Source organism: Pipistrellus kuhlii, unplaced genomic scaffold (genome assembly GCF_014108245.1).
Source record: "Pipistrellus kuhlii isolate mPipKuh1 unplaced genomic scaffold, mPipKuh1.p scaffold_m20_p_13, whole genome shotgun sequence".
NCBI classification, from domain to species: Eukaryota; Metazoa; Chordata; class Mammalia; order Chiroptera; family Vespertilionidae; genus Pipistrellus; species Pipistrellus kuhlii.
The window spans coordinates 36,891,377-36,907,172 of record NW_023425438.1 but is presented as its reverse complement, the minus strand read 5'-3'; the positions used below and the strand labels follow the sequence as shown (position 1 = coordinate 36,907,172).

General features: G+C 60.1%; 1 protein-coding gene across 22 annotated transcripts in view; it reads right to left on the bottom strand.

The window, feature by feature from the left end:
* The window catches only part of DYSF (dysferlin), a 195,560-nt gene that overhangs the window by 89,755 nt on the left and 90,009 nt on the right, over positions 1 to 15,796 (bottom strand). For all 22 annotated transcript variants that reach the window (XM_036435666.2, XM_036435678.2, XM_036435676.2 and 19 more), the window contains 7 exons: positions 13,832 to 13,938; positions 7,883 to 8,075; positions 5,670 to 5,825; positions 1,555 to 1,686; positions 1,304 to 1,470; positions 399 to 513; positions 46 to 151 (listed from right to left, as the gene is read on the bottom strand). In XM_036435666.2, coding sequence (XP_036291559.1) covers positions 46 to 151; positions 399 to 513; positions 1,304 to 1,470; positions 1,555 to 1,686; positions 5,670 to 5,825; positions 7,883 to 8,075; positions 13,832 to 13,938 — 976 coding nt within the window. The remainder of the gene's footprint in view (positions 1 to 45; positions 152 to 398; positions 514 to 1,303; positions 1,471 to 1,554; positions 1,687 to 5,669; positions 5,826 to 7,882; positions 8,076 to 13,831; positions 13,939 to 15,796) is intronic.

Sequence of the window (15,796 nt, the reverse complement as noted above, 5' to 3'; positions counted from 1 at the left end):
CTCGCCAGGGTGGGCGGGGCTTACCGGGTTCCGTGTGCCACCCACCTTGCTCGTCAACGGCCCGATTGAGGTCCGTGGACCACTCCTCATCTTCCCACTTCCAGCCCAGCGGGCACTCGATGTCCTCCTTGGGAAGCACCTTCTCCCCGTTCTGGGCAACAAAGGAACAGGCAAGCATGAGGGTGTGATCAGGGAGGCTGGAAAGACGCCCAGGACTCGGGTCGAGTCCTACCCAAGCCGGACCTCACACTGTCCCTCTGGTAACCAGAGCACAGAGGCTGGGGACGTGGGAGCAAGAGAGAAAAGGTCCCACCCTCCTCTGGATCGCAGGTCCCTCTCCGGCCCCCATTTACAGGATCCAAGAAAGCGGAACCCACCTGCCCGGAGCACCCCCTTACCACGTCCGTGTAGTTGTCACTCATGTAGATCCACTGGCCTCCAGGGAGCCGGGTCTGGTTCTCAAACACCTCCTCCACGAAGCTCAGGTGGCCCGCATCAGTATCATAGAGCAGGCTGTGGGCGGGGGACAGTCAGCGCCCCCACCCCCATCCACCCACAGCCTCCGGCAGAGCAGCCCAGGCCTGGGCCCACCTTCCTGCCTCCACCTCACCCCAACCCACAATCAGACAGGCAGAGGGGAGAGAGTGAGGCGGGGTCAGGATCATGGCGGGAGAGAGAAAGAAGGCCAGAGAGACCAGAGACACTCAAGGGCAGAAGAAGACATCGCCCCCAAGAAAAAAAGAAAGGAAAGGAAAGACCCGCTGAAGACACTGCTCCTGGGGGTAGTGAAACTCAACAGGTAACTATAGAGATGGGAAGTGCCATCACGCTGTAGGCTTACTATTTGACTACGTAACTGTCATACAAACTACACTTCAAGGTTTTTAACGTTTAAAAGAAACAGATGCTGAATGTCAACCAAGCTGGAAAAGAGGGGGAAAGAGACGGAGGTGTCAGTGAGAAGGATGGCGCTGTTCTGAGAAACACCGAGGAAGATCGGGCCTCGGCATGAGGAGGAGGCAGCATTCTGCGGTGTCTGGGAGGAAAGGCGGCAGCCAACAGGAGCAAAGTCAGATACAAAGGCGATGGAGGCCAACGCTGATTTAATAATGAAGAGCCTTCTGGTTTTCAGAGGCCCTTCCAGAGAGGAGCTCTGCCTAGCGAGGCCCAGATCTGGGGAGCTCTGGGGGAGGTCCCTACGGCCAGGGCAGAGGTGGGGGGCGTAGGCAGAGGAATGAAAAAGGCCTTTCAGAAAAAGGGCTGAGGCGGAGGGGTTCCCAAGCCCTCCCTACCCACAACTCACGTCTTCTCTGGACACACGAACCAATCCCCAGCCCAGGCCCAGCCGGCCGAGGGGCGGAAGCTGTCCTTGGGGAGCTTTATCTTGCCCGTGACATCAGAAAACTTGGGGTAGGTAAGGCCCGTGGTGCCCCAGTTCCCCACCAGGGCCAGCTTGGTCTGGTTCTCATACTGGAGAGCAAGCAATAGAGAAGTGAGTGGGGTCTGGTGGCAGCTTAGGGGTTGAGGAGCCTGGGGAGGATTGCGGGCACTCACAGTTTCAGCGAAGACGGAGAGCTTGCCCTCGGCAAACTGGTTGAACTCCTTCTCATCCACAGAGAGCCCGAACCAGAGCTTCACCCGTATCTGCACTGGCATCCGGACTCTGGGCACATCCTCCATTGGATACTGGGTACCAGAGAGGAACAGAAACCCAACTAGTGAGGCCCTTGGGAATGGGCATACCAGCCTGACACTCCAGTAGGTGTGTACCCTTTCGAAGGACTTATCAGAATTTCTTGGAAGAGATGTGTGTGATTATCAACTGCCTTCTCCTCACCTGCTAAGATGCTTTCCCATCAAAGCATCCCCCCACCTACATGCTCTCTACAAAGACCAGCACCCCCCATTCTCTCCTCTCCCGCCACATCCTCCTTTCTGTACCATCCAATGGAATGTGCTGCTACAATGTTAATGACTTCTGTCTACATGGCCCAATATGGTAGACACTAGCCCAGTGGTTGGCAAACTCAGTCAGCAGAGCCAAATACCAACAGCACAATGATTAAAATTTATTTTGAGAGCCGAAAACTGACTTCTGTGCACGGGCCATGAAGTTTCAGTCGCACTGTACATGCGCACCCGCACGTGGTATTTTGTGGAAGAGACACACTCAAGGGGCCAAAGAGCCGCATGTGGCTCGAGAGCCGAGGTTTGCCAACCACTGCACTAGCTCATGTGGCAACTGATCACTTAAACTGTAGCTAGCGTGAATGAAGAACTAAATTTTTAGTTTTATTTCATTTATGTAATTTTCACCCAAGGATATGTTTTTATTGCTTTGAGAGAAAGGGAAAGAGAACGAGAGACAGAGAGAAGAGTGTTGATGTGAGAGACACAGGGATCAAACCCACAACCCAGGTATGTGCCCTGACTGGGAATTGAACCCACAACCTTTTAGTGTCTGGGGCAATGCTCCAACCAACTGAGCCAGCCAGCCAGGGTTTATTTCCTCTTAATTAATTTAGATTTAAACAGCACATATGGCCACCATATTGGAGAATGCAGTTCTAGGATGTCTCTAAAGGAGATAGGATGACCCAGGTCTGGAAGGTGAAGAGGTTCAAGCCTCTCCCTTCGTTTTCAGTTGGGTTTGTTTGTTTGTTTTTGTTTGTTTGTTTTTCAGGGGTTTCTTGGCCGGATGTGAGTGTATCATCTGATAACTCTACCCTTTCAAGATCTTATCAGCCTTGTTAACCACTATTCATTGGTCTCTTTAGCCTGAACCTTTCAGAAGCTCTGCCAAAATGGGATAACCACCATGTCCCAACACAGGAGATGTATTCTCGCCAACTCCTTCACCGTTGGATTGAAATCAGGGTCAGATATGGCCTGAGGAGCAGAGTGCCTCCCCCTTAGAGAAACACATCACAGTGTCCCTCAGAGGAAGTAACATTCAGTGCGCTGGGCTTCATGTACCTGAGCCTGGAGCAGTAACTCCTCTGACAGGGAGCAGAAAGAGACAAGAAAGTCATTTGTGTGGATGGAGAAGAGGAAGAGAGGCCAGGGTAAGAGGTCTCCCCGCTGGAGGAGGCCTGGGTGCTGGAGACAGAGCCCGTGCAGGTCAGAGGCTGGGGAAGGGGTGCCAGGCAATGGCGCTCTCACCCTTCCCCTAGCCTCTCTGCTTTTGGTTCGTCCTCAATGAAGCCAGGAGGAGCCCGTGACCCCACGTGGCAGCCCCTTGGAAACCTCCCTGTGACTGTTCTCTTCAGCTGTCCTCTCCCTGGGGTGGTTAGCAGCCTTTTCCCCTCCAAACCACCAGCCCCAGGGAGATGGCAGGAATGCCTGACCCCCCCTTCCCCCTCCACCCCCAATCTCCCCCCTGCCCTCCCCCCAGACGGGTCCAGCCTGCCGGACCCAAAATAGCAACAGCAAATAAAGAAATGTCTAGTTTGGGGCTCCTCTCCCTCTCTGCTGGTGCTCATTTTTTCCAACTTTGGTTTAAGTTAAGAAACACCAATGTTTTCTTGGTCTCTGCTCGCTGCCAACATTTTTGTAGAGCTTGCTCAGGAGCTACTGGCAGGGCTCATAAACTCAGTGGGGAAGACTTCGAGAAACAATTCTATATCTTTTTTTTCCCCCTCTGCTTGGAATCAGGGAAATTTTTCAGTTTGCATTTCCCCGAGGCTGCGGGGCCGAGAGGTCAAAGCCTGGAGCATGTCCGCCAGGCGCCCTCCTCCCGCAGCCCCCGCCTCCACCCGAGCCAGACAGCCTTCCCTGGCTAGCCCCACTCAGATGCGGCAGCTCTTTGACTTCCTGTCCCTCCTGTCCTACCAGGCAAGGAGCTGGCTCGGGTGAGAGGAAAGACGGCAAGGGGAACGTGCCCTGGGTGGCCCGTGAGCAGGTGGGAGGGGAGGCCCGCCGCCTCCCACACCTCCCACCCTCTTTCCAGGCAAAACTGCCTCTCGTCTGAGGTATCAGTTCCCCACGTGCAGACAGGCGTCTGCTCATCCCCGACTGTGGGGTGACCTCCCCTCATGGTGCTCACAGAGCCTCCTCTCCCCGGGAGCCAGGGAGCTCCCAAGGAACAGGGGGGAGGAGGGGAGGGGAGAGAAACTAGCATTCACTGACCACCGAGTTCCAGCAAGACCCATGACCTGGGTCACCTAATTCCGTTCTCAAAGCCTATGAAGCAGGCAGCCTGGCCTTCCTTTGCAGGCCAGCGGTTCAGAGAGCCCTGGAAGTCCGTCTGAGGCCACACAGGATCCCAGCCAGCCCCGCCACCTGGCCACTCCCACTGGGCCTCGGAAACCTGTCCTCTCCACCCACCGCAGGCCAGGGCAAGAATGACTGGCCAATACAGGAAGGAGCTGGCCAACCGCCACTCAGAGGTGTGAGGCTAAGCGTAGCCAACAGTGACTTGGAGGAGGTGAGGTGCGGGTGGGTCCCGGTGTGCTGGGAGGGGCAGAGGCAGGGGCAGGTGAAAGCCGGGCGGTGTATGATGCCAGCAGGACCATCTGGAACCAATAGGAAGTGGGAAGGGGTTCGCCGGCTCCCCAAGGCCACCCCTCCTCTCGCAGGGCAGCTCGATGACAGCCATCCCAACAGGGACCCGCCCCTTTCTCGGGGGCAGCCATGGCACGGGGAGGAATTTCCCCAAATTATGTCCTGACCACCAGGCCACAGGACCCAGAGCGAAGCAGCCTTGGCTCTGTGTCCCCACGTGAACCCAGAGAGAGGATAGCGGGTCCCCGTGTTCCCACTCACTTCCCTGTCACCAAGGCTAGTCAGGTCAGTCCCCTGGGAGGAGATGGAGAGGGAGCAAGGATGGGTGCTAGAGGAGGAGACAGAAAGGGCGCGGGGATGGGGTGAGTCTGGGGGGCAGGATACTTGCTCCCAGCTCGCTGGTGGGGCAGAACCATGAGCACACTGGTGCCCAGGCACCAGCCTTCCTGTGCCATGGCTGCTCTGAGGCTCCTCTGAGGCTCCAGCTGGTGTGGAAGACACTCAGGCAGGGATGGAGGAGGGTCCGTGTCAGGGCCCTTAGAGGCTGGAGGGCAAGCACAGCCTCAGAGGCCGGCTCCGCTCTCCCTGCTCACTCTCTGGACCAAGTACCTGGGGTCTAGGGTGATAGGTCCTCCCTTCCTCCAGTTGATGGACAGACGTAAACCCCACCTGCAGCCAGACATTCCTGAGCACTGAACCACCAATCAGCACCTGCCAAATACTCTAAGCCCCCGATTCCTAGTCCCTAGGTCCCTAATCATAGGCCTTACAAGAAACCACCCATCAGGGTGTGCTGAGTGCCCTAAGCCCCGTCCCCTTTCCTCCCCTTAAAAAGGGCATGGACCCTGGCCCTCAGTCTCTTCTGCTCTCTCTCTCTCTCTGGAAGCAGCCGGCAGTGGTACTCTCCTCTTCAATAAAGCCTGTGTCCTGGCATCCCGGCCTCCAGCCCTCTCTGTTTCATCTTTTATAGGGAGCCCTGTGAGAGGGAGCCCTGTGAGAGGGAGCCGGAGGGACGGAGGGGGTTTTACCTAACGTCCTCTGTCTTTTTCCAAGAGCGGAGTCCTGGCACTCGGAGGCAGAGAGAGAACGGAAGGGGAAAGGGAAGAGGACAGGGACAGGCCTCGGGCGGAGACCATGTGGCCATCCCGAGAGGAGAAGGAGCCCACCTTCAGGAAGATGGTCTGCAGCTTCCCGCAGTTCCTGCCGCAGTAGCGGGCGCCCCGGCGGGAGAAGAGCACCTCGCGGGCCGGCACCCGCTGGTACGCCACCCGCTTGTCTCCCTGCAGCATCCAGATCACGATGTCGGGCAGGCTGTTCTGGGGCTGAGAGAAGGCGGCCGTCGGGATGGGGGCGGTGACCTGCCCGGGCCCACACCCCACAGCCAGCCCACCATGAACCGACCCCCCTGGCTCAGGGGCCGCCCAGGTCTCTCCCCCGCCTCCACTCCTCAGATGCCCACCCCGTCACCCCCGTGGCCTCCCAGGTTCAGCTGGGCACCTCTGATGTCAGCAGCCACAAGCCCCCAGGACAGGGGACGGCCCCCGGGCTCACACCAGGAGCCGGCCAAAAACCACGGAGCTGAGTTCATGTTCCCTGGGAGAGGACGCTCCTGCCTGGAGCCCAGAGCTCACGTTCTTCAATTCCCCACGCCCACCCCACCTCCACGCACTGGTGGATGGGTGCTCCCGGCACAGACATACGTGAAGGAGTTCATCTGACCCGGAAGAAGATGACATTACACCTAAGACAGCCGCCTCCTTCCTCACCCCCTTCCTCACCATCCCCCTCCTCACGCCCAGAGCAGCAGCGAATCCAGAGCAGGGGCCCTGGGAGCGGACTCTCGCTGGGCCTGGGGCAGTGGGCTCTGAAGATGGGGACTAGCTCAGAACAGAGCTGCCAGACCTGTGGGCCGCGTGGAGCCCCTGGCAGTGAGGGGGAGGTGGCTGGTGGAGTACGGTGCATCTATACCAGGGTTGGTGAGCAAAGTGCAGCGGGAGGAGGCTGGGTCTGCCTCTAACCAGGCCTCCGACTCCCACGGCCCTTGCTCAGCATTTCACAGGCCTCGCTCACGTCCTCCCCAAGGCAGCCCAGGAGGCAGAGAGGGGCAGCCGTGTGCCCGGTGAGGAAATCCAGGCTCCACGAGGCCGGGAGCTGGGTTTATCTGACTCCAAAAAGGTGTGGCTAACTGTAATACCGGGGATTCTCAAAGTGTGGTCCCCGGAGTGGAAATGCAAATTCCCAGGCTCAGTCCAGATACGTGAGGTGGGGGAAGGGAGTGGGGGGCTGTGACCTGTTTGAATGGGCCCCTCCGGGGATTCCGATGCACACTCACATCTGAGAAAGACTCTCTCTGGGCTCCCGTACATCAACGGCACCTGTTGGACCTGAACCTCTGCAGGCCTGCCCCAGCCTGCGCTGAGTTCGGCGGTCGGTCTGGGCCGAGACTCGGGGAGGCATGCCTTGACCAGCCCGGGAAGATAGTCCGTGGCCACTGGGCGGGGTCGGCCTGTGGCTGAGCAACACGCGTTCCCCATGTCGTTGGCCGACGACCGAGACCCTGCTCGGGAACTGACTCTCGGGGGCCTACGTTCCAGGTCACCTTCTCCTCCTGAGTCCCCTGGGCCTCCCTCCACCCAACAACCTGCTCCTCCAGGAGCCCCTTCACGGGGCCGGCCCTTCCCTGCTCGCTCCTGGGAGATCCTTCCCACCGTCACCATCGCCTCCCTGGGGGCCACACTTGGCTCTGTCAGAGTGGCCAGCAGCTGGTCTGCCTCTGATACGAGTGGACCTTCATCCTCATTCTAGACAAATCAGGGTCCTGTCTGGGCGCCCGGGGAACCGGGTGGGTGCATCTGACCTGAAGGGGGTGGTGCGGGTGGGGGAAGGTGCCCCTGAAGACAAACTGGAGCCTCTTCTCTCTGATTAGGTATGACAAGGCTCAGAGTGACGGCACAGGCAGCCTCCCCAGGCCTGGGCTCAGGGGCACCCGCGGGGCCAGGAAACGCAGGGCGCTGGCGGGGAGAAGGAGTTGGGTCCTGGGAAAGCAGGCCCAGCACTGGACCTAGAGCCAGACGCCCTGGGGTCTGGCCCCAGCTCTGCCTCTGAAACACTTTGTCGGTATTTCTTCTCCACATGAGGGACATGGATGGAGCACCTACGACATACCAGGCGCTATGCTGGGGCCCACAATACCCTGTGTCCCGTTGCTTGCTCTCTCCTCCTTCCACAAATGGGGACATGGTGGCTCAGAGAGGGTAAGGCACTGGCTCAAGGTCACTCCACAACGGAGCCAGGGTTGGATCGTGGTCCAGACGGTCCCACGTCCCTCCCCATGCTGATGCTCCAGGCAGGAAGGGAAGTGCCTTGCAGGGTTAGCTACCTCCTCCGCCAGGGTCCGGAGACGCAGGAGCCAGTCCTCAGCCTGCTCCAAGGTAGCGGGGAGCTCGTAGTGGCCGAGCTTCAGGTCCAAGGCCGCCTCGGTGATCTGGCTCAGGTGCCGGGTGCGCAGCTTGTACAGGTACTGGTCCAGGTAGGTGGCAGAGGGCCTCTCGTGGACATTGCCCAGGGGCTGGCTGAGGGGGACAAATGGGGGGGGGGGGTACCTGATGAGCAGGAGCCTGGTGCATACCCAGGTCCAGGCACGCACATGCATGAACACACATGGCATGAGCACAGGCCCCCACAACAAGCCTCACACCCTCAGCCCAGCTGCTGGGCACCGTCTGCAACCTGACCCACCTGCACAGTCATCTCCGTGCAACCTGCTCCATCCTCACCTCCGTCCTCACCTTCCCCAACCAACTGGCCCACGTGCCACTGTTCTGAAGTCCCCCCGGGCGGGGGGGGGGGGGGGGACTGGAACACGGGGTCCCTCCCTGCCCGCTGCATCCTCCTACAGCAGAGGCCTGAGCGCTAGGCTGCCCTTGGCTGAAACGAATCCATTCTGCTGTGCTCTCACTTTCTTCAAGAAGGAAATTTATGGATCCCTGACAAGCCACTGCAGACGCTGTGGGGAGGCCGGCGGCCAGCAATACAGATGTGTCGGCTTGGGGCAGCCCCACAGCACCCCTCCCAGGGCCCTCTGTTTAGGAAGCCTTCGAGAGGGGGGGGGGGGGAGCAAACTGTCCCAGAAACAGCCCTAGGTCCTACGTGGGGGTTTGGATTTAAACTCCATCCTGTTTGGAGGCAACTAACTCTGACCCCCCCCCCCCCCCACCTACCCACCCATCCCACTGAGCTCTCGATCGTCCTCCCTCTGGCTCCTCCTCACCATGCCGACCCTCCAAGGTCAGTCAGTACACGCACAGGGCCCTGCAGGACGCGGTGGGCAGTGGGGAGCTAGCAGGAGCCCTCTAGATGATCCCCGCTTGAGCGCATGGGGGGGCTGCCCCACCTCCGCTGAGCCCTTGACTCCCAAACAGGACATCAGTCAAACCCACTCAGCCAGTTCTGCTCCCACTGCCGCGTGCAGCCTCCACACACCCCCACCCTCCCACCCCATGCTCCCCTCCCAGCAGCGTCTCGACTCCGGCTCCCGGCTGATTTATTTTTCTGCCAATTTCCCCGAGCTATGCAGAACCAATTACCGCCGGAGCGCAGCGGCACCGCCAGATACACCGCTCTGGCAGGCCCGCGGCGCACTACATTTTTCCTGTTATTTTTTTTAATTGAATTTTTTAGGGTGGGGGGGAGCGGTACGCAAACTCCACCTCAGGAAACTTAAGCCCCGGGACCTGTCTCAGGTCACGTACTGCACACCCCGTGGTAATATAATATTTACTGCCCCGAGGGTGCCTCGGATGGGGCTGCCCCAGGCCGCCATCCCTCCAGCCCCAGCCCCTGGAACGTGGCGGAGGGTTATGCTCGGTGGGTAAGTGGGGGGGGGGGGGGGGCCTGGGCCAGAGTCCTGCCTGGGAAGGAGGCCTGAGAGGGCCCGAAGGCGGGGGCAGGCGGGTCTGGAGTGGGATAGGGATTGCTGAGCCAGCCAGGGTGATTTATGCTCCCAGCCCACGCAGGGAGCGGGGAGCGACTGCCACACGGACCACCAAAGGGAGATTTTCACGGAGGCCACCAGCCCAGCCAAGGCTCCCCGAGAGACAGCCGGGACCCGGGGCTGCCCCTGACAGGAGCCGCCTCAGACCTGTCCTGCCCCAGAAAAGCCCGCGGCAGAGCGTGTGGAAAGCAGGGGAGGCCTGAGAGAGGAGCCTGGAGGACACTGTACCCCCAACCCCAGGCAGCTTGCTGTGGCCAAGCCTGCTGACTTGAAAATGGTAGGCAGGCCGAAACCGGTTTGGCTCAGTGGACAGACTGTCGGTCTGTGGACTGAAGGGTCCCAGGTTCGATTCCACTCAAGGGCATGTACCTTGGTTGCGGGCACATCCCCAGTAGGAGGTGTGCAGGAGGCAGCTGATCGATATTTCTCTCTCATCAATGTTTATAACTCTCTATCCCTCTCTCTTCCTCTCTGTAAAAAAAAAAAAAAAACAAAACAAAAAACACACACACACACACAAAATATATTAGAATAATAATAATAATAATAATAATAATAAAGAAAGAAAATGGTAGGCAGGTGCAGAGCAGGCTGACAACAGCTGAGCTGCTCCCACGTCACTCCCTGCCCCTGCCCCTGCCCCTGCCCCTGCCCCTGCCCTGAGTGGTGCTGCCAGGGAGGCAGCGGGGTCCAGCCTGAAAGATGAACTGGCCACAGGGCCATTCACTTCACTCCTCAGGAGCAGCAGCCCTGCTGGTCCTGGCTGAGCCCGGCCCTGCCTCAGGGAGCCTCCCAGGAGCACTTCCTGGAGGAAGTGGCCCCTCGTGCACCTGTCAGGCCCGAAAGAGCAGGAAGGGTGTTCCCGCAGAAGGAGCAGTATATGCACAAGGCAAAACCTCGGAGGCAGGAGGGAGCACGGGCAGGGCTCTGAAGAGGTCAGACGGCAGGGTCCCCGGGGCCCGCAGGCAGAGAGAGGAGACAGAGAGACTGTCCACCGGGGTACGAGCCGGGGCTTCTCCTAACGGGGAGGCACCGCGGGGCTGGCGTGGAGCAGGGGGCGCCGTTTTAGGAAGGTCAGAGGATGCACTGGAGGTGCCGCAGGGCATCGGTGGAGGGGTGTGGTGGGCAGTCGGGATAGTGATGAGATGGGGGGCTGGGCCAGAAGGACAGGGTGAGCGCCACTGGCCGTGGGGAGAGAGGGGCTCTCAGGGAGAAGCAGGAAAGGGGTCGGACAGAACAAAGGACATTCATGGTGCGGGCTGGGGCAGGGGCTGAGGAGGCGTGAGCAGCCAGGGTCAGCCATGGCGAGCTGGCTCGGACCCGGACCCGGCTGCCCTGTGGAGATGATGCTCAGCACAGAGCCAGAGCTGAGGAAGCCCCCTTGCTGTGGCCCCAGGGCCGGTGGTGGCCTCGGGTGGTGCCCGAGGGGGTCAGTCTGATGGCCGGCACACCCCCCTGCCCCCCAGGAGAGCTGTTCCTGGGGTGCTCAGAGGGTGAGGACCTCCTCCTAGCTCCTGGCCTGGGACCAGTGCCCCGAGGGCCAGGCTCCCTTCTGTCCTGAGGACAGTGGCTCGAGAGGGCCAGGCCGGGAGAACCCGCGAGGGCAGCCCAGCGCGGGGTCCACTCCTCTCAGAGGCTTCAGGCACCTCAGACCTGCCAAGGTCCACAAGTCATGTGCCCAGCCCTGGCCCACCTCCGCACCCAGCTGCCAGGCCAGCGAGGGGGGCACAGAGAGGGCCGCTGAGCCCTCCCCGTGGTGGCCGTGTCCCTGTGTGCCCCTCCAGCCGCCCTCTGGCCTCCAGATCACAGACGGGCATCCCACAGGCACCTCCCACTCCACATAGCCAGCCCTGAATTCCTCTTCCCCAAAAGCTGCTTCTCCTGCTGACCTCTCCGGACGGGCCCTGCCCTCCTCCCAGCTGCCCTGGCCAGAGCCAGGGGATCCTTCTCCACCCTCCTTGGGCCCCCACAGCCAAGCCCCCATCACGTCCTGTCCTTAAGGAGCAGTACAGCACCAAGGGGCTCAGCCACCTCCTAGGGGTGTCAATCTGGCCAAGCTAATTAACCTCTCTGGGCCTCAGTTTCCTCATCTGGAGAATGGGGGTCATCCTACTTCCTACCCCACAAGGCTGTTACGATTAGTTCATATCTGCAAAATTCTTAGGACAGCACCTGGCATGGAACATGCGCTTCCTGAGGTTGCTGTCACCTCGATGCCTCCTGCATAGTCCACCCTGCCCGCTGCTTCCCCTCCTCCTCCCCTCCCAGAGTCCCGCCGGAGGTGATCCAGTCTCCCATCCCTAGAACTGCAGCCATGGTGAGCATCTGGACCATGGGGACCGCTGTGCTCCCAGACCGTTCCCAGGGCCGAGTCCACCTTCGGGGGCCCCGGAGGCCTGTGTCGTTTGGATCTGAGCTGCCCGGTAACTGTCCCCTCCCAGAGGCAGCAGGCACTTCAGGCTTCTCCGCCTTTGCCTGGGCGGACCCTCCTCCAGAGCTGACTCCTGGCCCTCCCCCTTCAGAGTTCACATCGGGCCTCCCCTCCCCCAGGGAGCACCCAAAATAGAGGTGAGTCACACGCACCTGCTCTGAGCCCCTACAGCACGGCCTCCAACCCCACACACCTGAGCTCGTGTGCCCCCGCTTGCACGGGTCACGTGAGGGCTCACGCGGCCCCTCGTCAACCTGCTCTGTGCTCAAGCCTTCGGGAGGGCTGGGGAATGAATGGATGGCCTGCCTGCAAGCCCGCCACTGGTGCGGGGAGAGGGAGGCAGTTCTTTGGGGAAATGTCTGTCCTGGTCCTTCCCAGCAGAGGCGCAAAGGACCAGGAGGACACGGCGCCGGGAGGAATGGTGACCCATGTCTCAGCATGAAGGCATTGGTCACACCTGCCCCAGGGGGGGGGGGGGGGCTGGCAGGACTGAGAGAGGCACACAGAGCACAATTGCATATGTTCACACTAACTCCGTAGGAAGTAGAAAGGCCACTCTTTACTGTTAGGACCGTGGAATGGCTGAGAAAACGAAGGTCCGAGAGGTGTAGCTGCTGGAAGCCACAGGGCTGGTGAAAGCGACAAGAACCTACATCTCTGTAGAGAGGGCCGGCTGAGAAGGCACATGGACATCCTTTAAATTGTCAGCTGAGCCCGAGGCGCTGTCAGAGTACCTTTGTCCAGGTGTCAGCAGGGGCGGGTCTAGATATGTAAATCCAGTAATGCTAGAGCCTAGTTAAGAATGCAAGTAAGCCGAGACCGGTTTAGCTCAGTGGATAGAGCATTGGCCTGTGGACTGAAAGGTCCCGGGTTTGATACCAGTCAAGGGCATGTACCTTGGTTGCGGGTACATCCCCAGTGGGAGGTGTGCAAGAAGCAGCTGATCGATGATTCTCTCTCATTGATGTTTCTAACTCTCTATCCCTCTCTCTTCCTCTCTGTAAAAAATCAATAAAATATATATTTTTAAAAAAAGAATGCAAATAAGCTCCTTTGACCCTATAAAATAAACCTGCTGCGTGGCTCGGGTCGCTCACTACCTCTCCATCAGAGAAGATGGCGCCCACCTTGATGAATCTATCTCTGCCTCTTGGTCTCTTTCTTTCTTTTATTTCTTAATCCCCAGCTCCTCCACTCAGGAACCTGACTGTTTCCTTTTCCGTGATGGAGATGGACATGGAAAACAGAGAAACAGCATCTCCTTGACATTGCTGCTTCTTAATAATCATCATAGCTACCATGTATCAACCACAGGGCCGGGAATTTTTGTTTGTGCGCTATCATAAATTAGCTAACGGTCAAAGGTTAGGAATCCAAGGCCAGAGCAGGTGAGGGGCGAGCCCTGAGTCTCGGCCGCACAAGGAGGAGATGCGGAGATGCGCCGTCTCCCAGGCCTCAGAGCCCCCGTTCTCCGGCACCCAAGGCCTCCTTTTCCTGACCATCAGCCACATCAGCAGAAGCCCCACCAGAAACCCTGGTCCCCGACATGGCCTTGGGGGAAGGAGGGATGCTGCCTCACTCTCCCCCTCCCCCCCAGCCAGCTCCTCCTGCAGATTCCATCAGGGAAATAAGAGGTCGGGGATCAGAGACACAATGCTCCCCATTCAGGTGAGCGGCCGCCCAGGGCCCACAGCTGCCGCGGCTGCAGGGAGATTTATGACCTGCTCTAAATGTCACCTTTTCAACTCCCCGCGCTGGCTCCGCCACCTCTGGACTCCGCGCGGCTGGACCGCTGGCCAAGCGGGGCCGGGAGACGTGCCGCCGCTCACCGCCACCCACGAGCAGCACAACGGGGACTGGCCAGCGGAGCCAGGAGGGTGGGCGTGGGTGCCCGGCACCCCTACCTGCAGTCTGCGATGAGCTCATCCATCAGCTGAGCCACCAGGGCGTCCACGTCCTCGGAGGAGCACTGCGCCTTCAGGGCCAGGTGGACCTGCTCCAGGCCGGCTTCCTGGCGGGGGAAAGGCGGGCAAGCATTAAGGCGGTCACTGCAGGGCGAAGGGGCACCGAGGACCCCAGCCCCATGCCCCAGCACCACACCCAGTCCCCAAGCCAAAGAGGGGAGCCGTTAGGTAGGGGTGTTGAACTCAATCAGAGAAGGGGCCAAAATCTAAAATCCAGCCTAAATCGCGGGCCGAATGGTTTACTGAACAGTCATAAACTGTCATTGTGATGGAAACGCAGCGGAGTGCAGTGATGACAGCGCGGTGCGGGCCACACTGCAAGGCCTGGCGGGACGGATTTGGCCCGCGGGCCTTGTGTTTGACACATGTGCGTTAGAGCAACGAGGAGACCAACCGGACACGTCAGGGTCCGTCCTGGCTCAACACATGCCAGGGCTCCCACACCCAACGGACTCAAAGCCTAAGCCCGGGGCTCCCGCCTGGAGCACACGTGGTCACAAGGAGGTGGCGCGCTCCGGGCAGCTCCTCACAGGCCCCTGCAAGCCAGGTCCGCCATCTCCCGTCTCCCGGGGGAGTGACTGCTGAGCCCCTCTGTTCCCCACCTGGGATGGGCTCTCCTCACAACTCCACCACCCAGCCAGGCTCGGGCACGGCCCCCCTGCTTCGGGAGCCCTCAGAAACCTCCAGTCACGGTGTTCCCACCCAACAAATGCCCATGGCCTTTCCCATCCTACAAATGCCCACGGGGTTCACCTGGCGTCTTCCATGGAGCGCATCTCCAGCCTGTTCCTGAGCCTCAGCCCTGGGCTGGGAGGCAGGGATCGACCACAGAACACCCCCAGGCAGCCCTGTCCCTCAGCCCCCTCGCCTCCCCACCCCCAACTTCCGGCCATGTGCTCCTCCCTGGCACCACCGGGCAGGACGGGCCCTGGAAGTGCACAGCCCCGGGGACTGTCCCAGGAGAGAAGGGCTGGCCCAGAGGACCGAGTGTGGACTTAAAAGGCGTCCACTCCAAGTCCCCCTGCACCTCATAGTTTGCCAGTCCCAGAGAAGGTATGGGCCGCCAGGGCCCTCCACCGGGGGCCTGCATCCTCTCCCAGCCCCTTCCTCTCCCACCTTCCCTCCTCGCGGCCCTCACCTCCTCACCCCCAGACGGGCGGAGCCTTTCACACCCCTTCCCTCCAGCATTGCCTCACGTGCTCCAGCCGTGTGGCCACACCTGCCTGCTCACGTTCCCACGGGCCTCGTGCCCTGTGGGTGAGCCTCCACTATGTGCACACACGGAACGGCCTAGGGCCACCGCCCGGGCACTGGCTCCCGCCCTGGCCTCTACCCTTCTGCCCGCTGTGATTCCCCTCCCCTCCCCTCCCCGGCCAAGCGCGAGGCCAGGCCGGCCACACCCACCCTCCACAGGCCGAGCTCTGGTGGCATCCAAACCAGGATTTACCACCTGCCTCTCTCCTGGCTTCCTAATTCCCAGCCCACCCCTTCCTCTTCCGACAGACCTCCCAGCCCAAGTCGGAGGGATTGCCACCCAGACCCTCTCCTTCCCAGGGCGGTCACTCTGCCCTGGGCCACGGTGCCTTCCCGGGCTCCTGTCCCACCCCACGCGGCTCTGAGACGCCTCCCTGCTGCTTCCTGGCCCTCCCCCTCCTGCAGCTCCTGCTCCTCCGGAAGTTTAGGACTTCTGTGTGGGCGAGCCGAGGCCCCCCTCACTGAACTGACTCCCTGAAGGCAGGTCAGCTTCTTGTTCATCTCTAACTTCCCTGTGGAAGCTTCCAGCACATCCCTTCTGTGATGACATCTGATAAAATGTCAAAGGCATCTGATAAAAGAATGAGTGAGTCGAAACCGGTTTGGCTCAATGGATAGAGCTTTGGCCTATGGACTGAAAGGTCCCAGGTT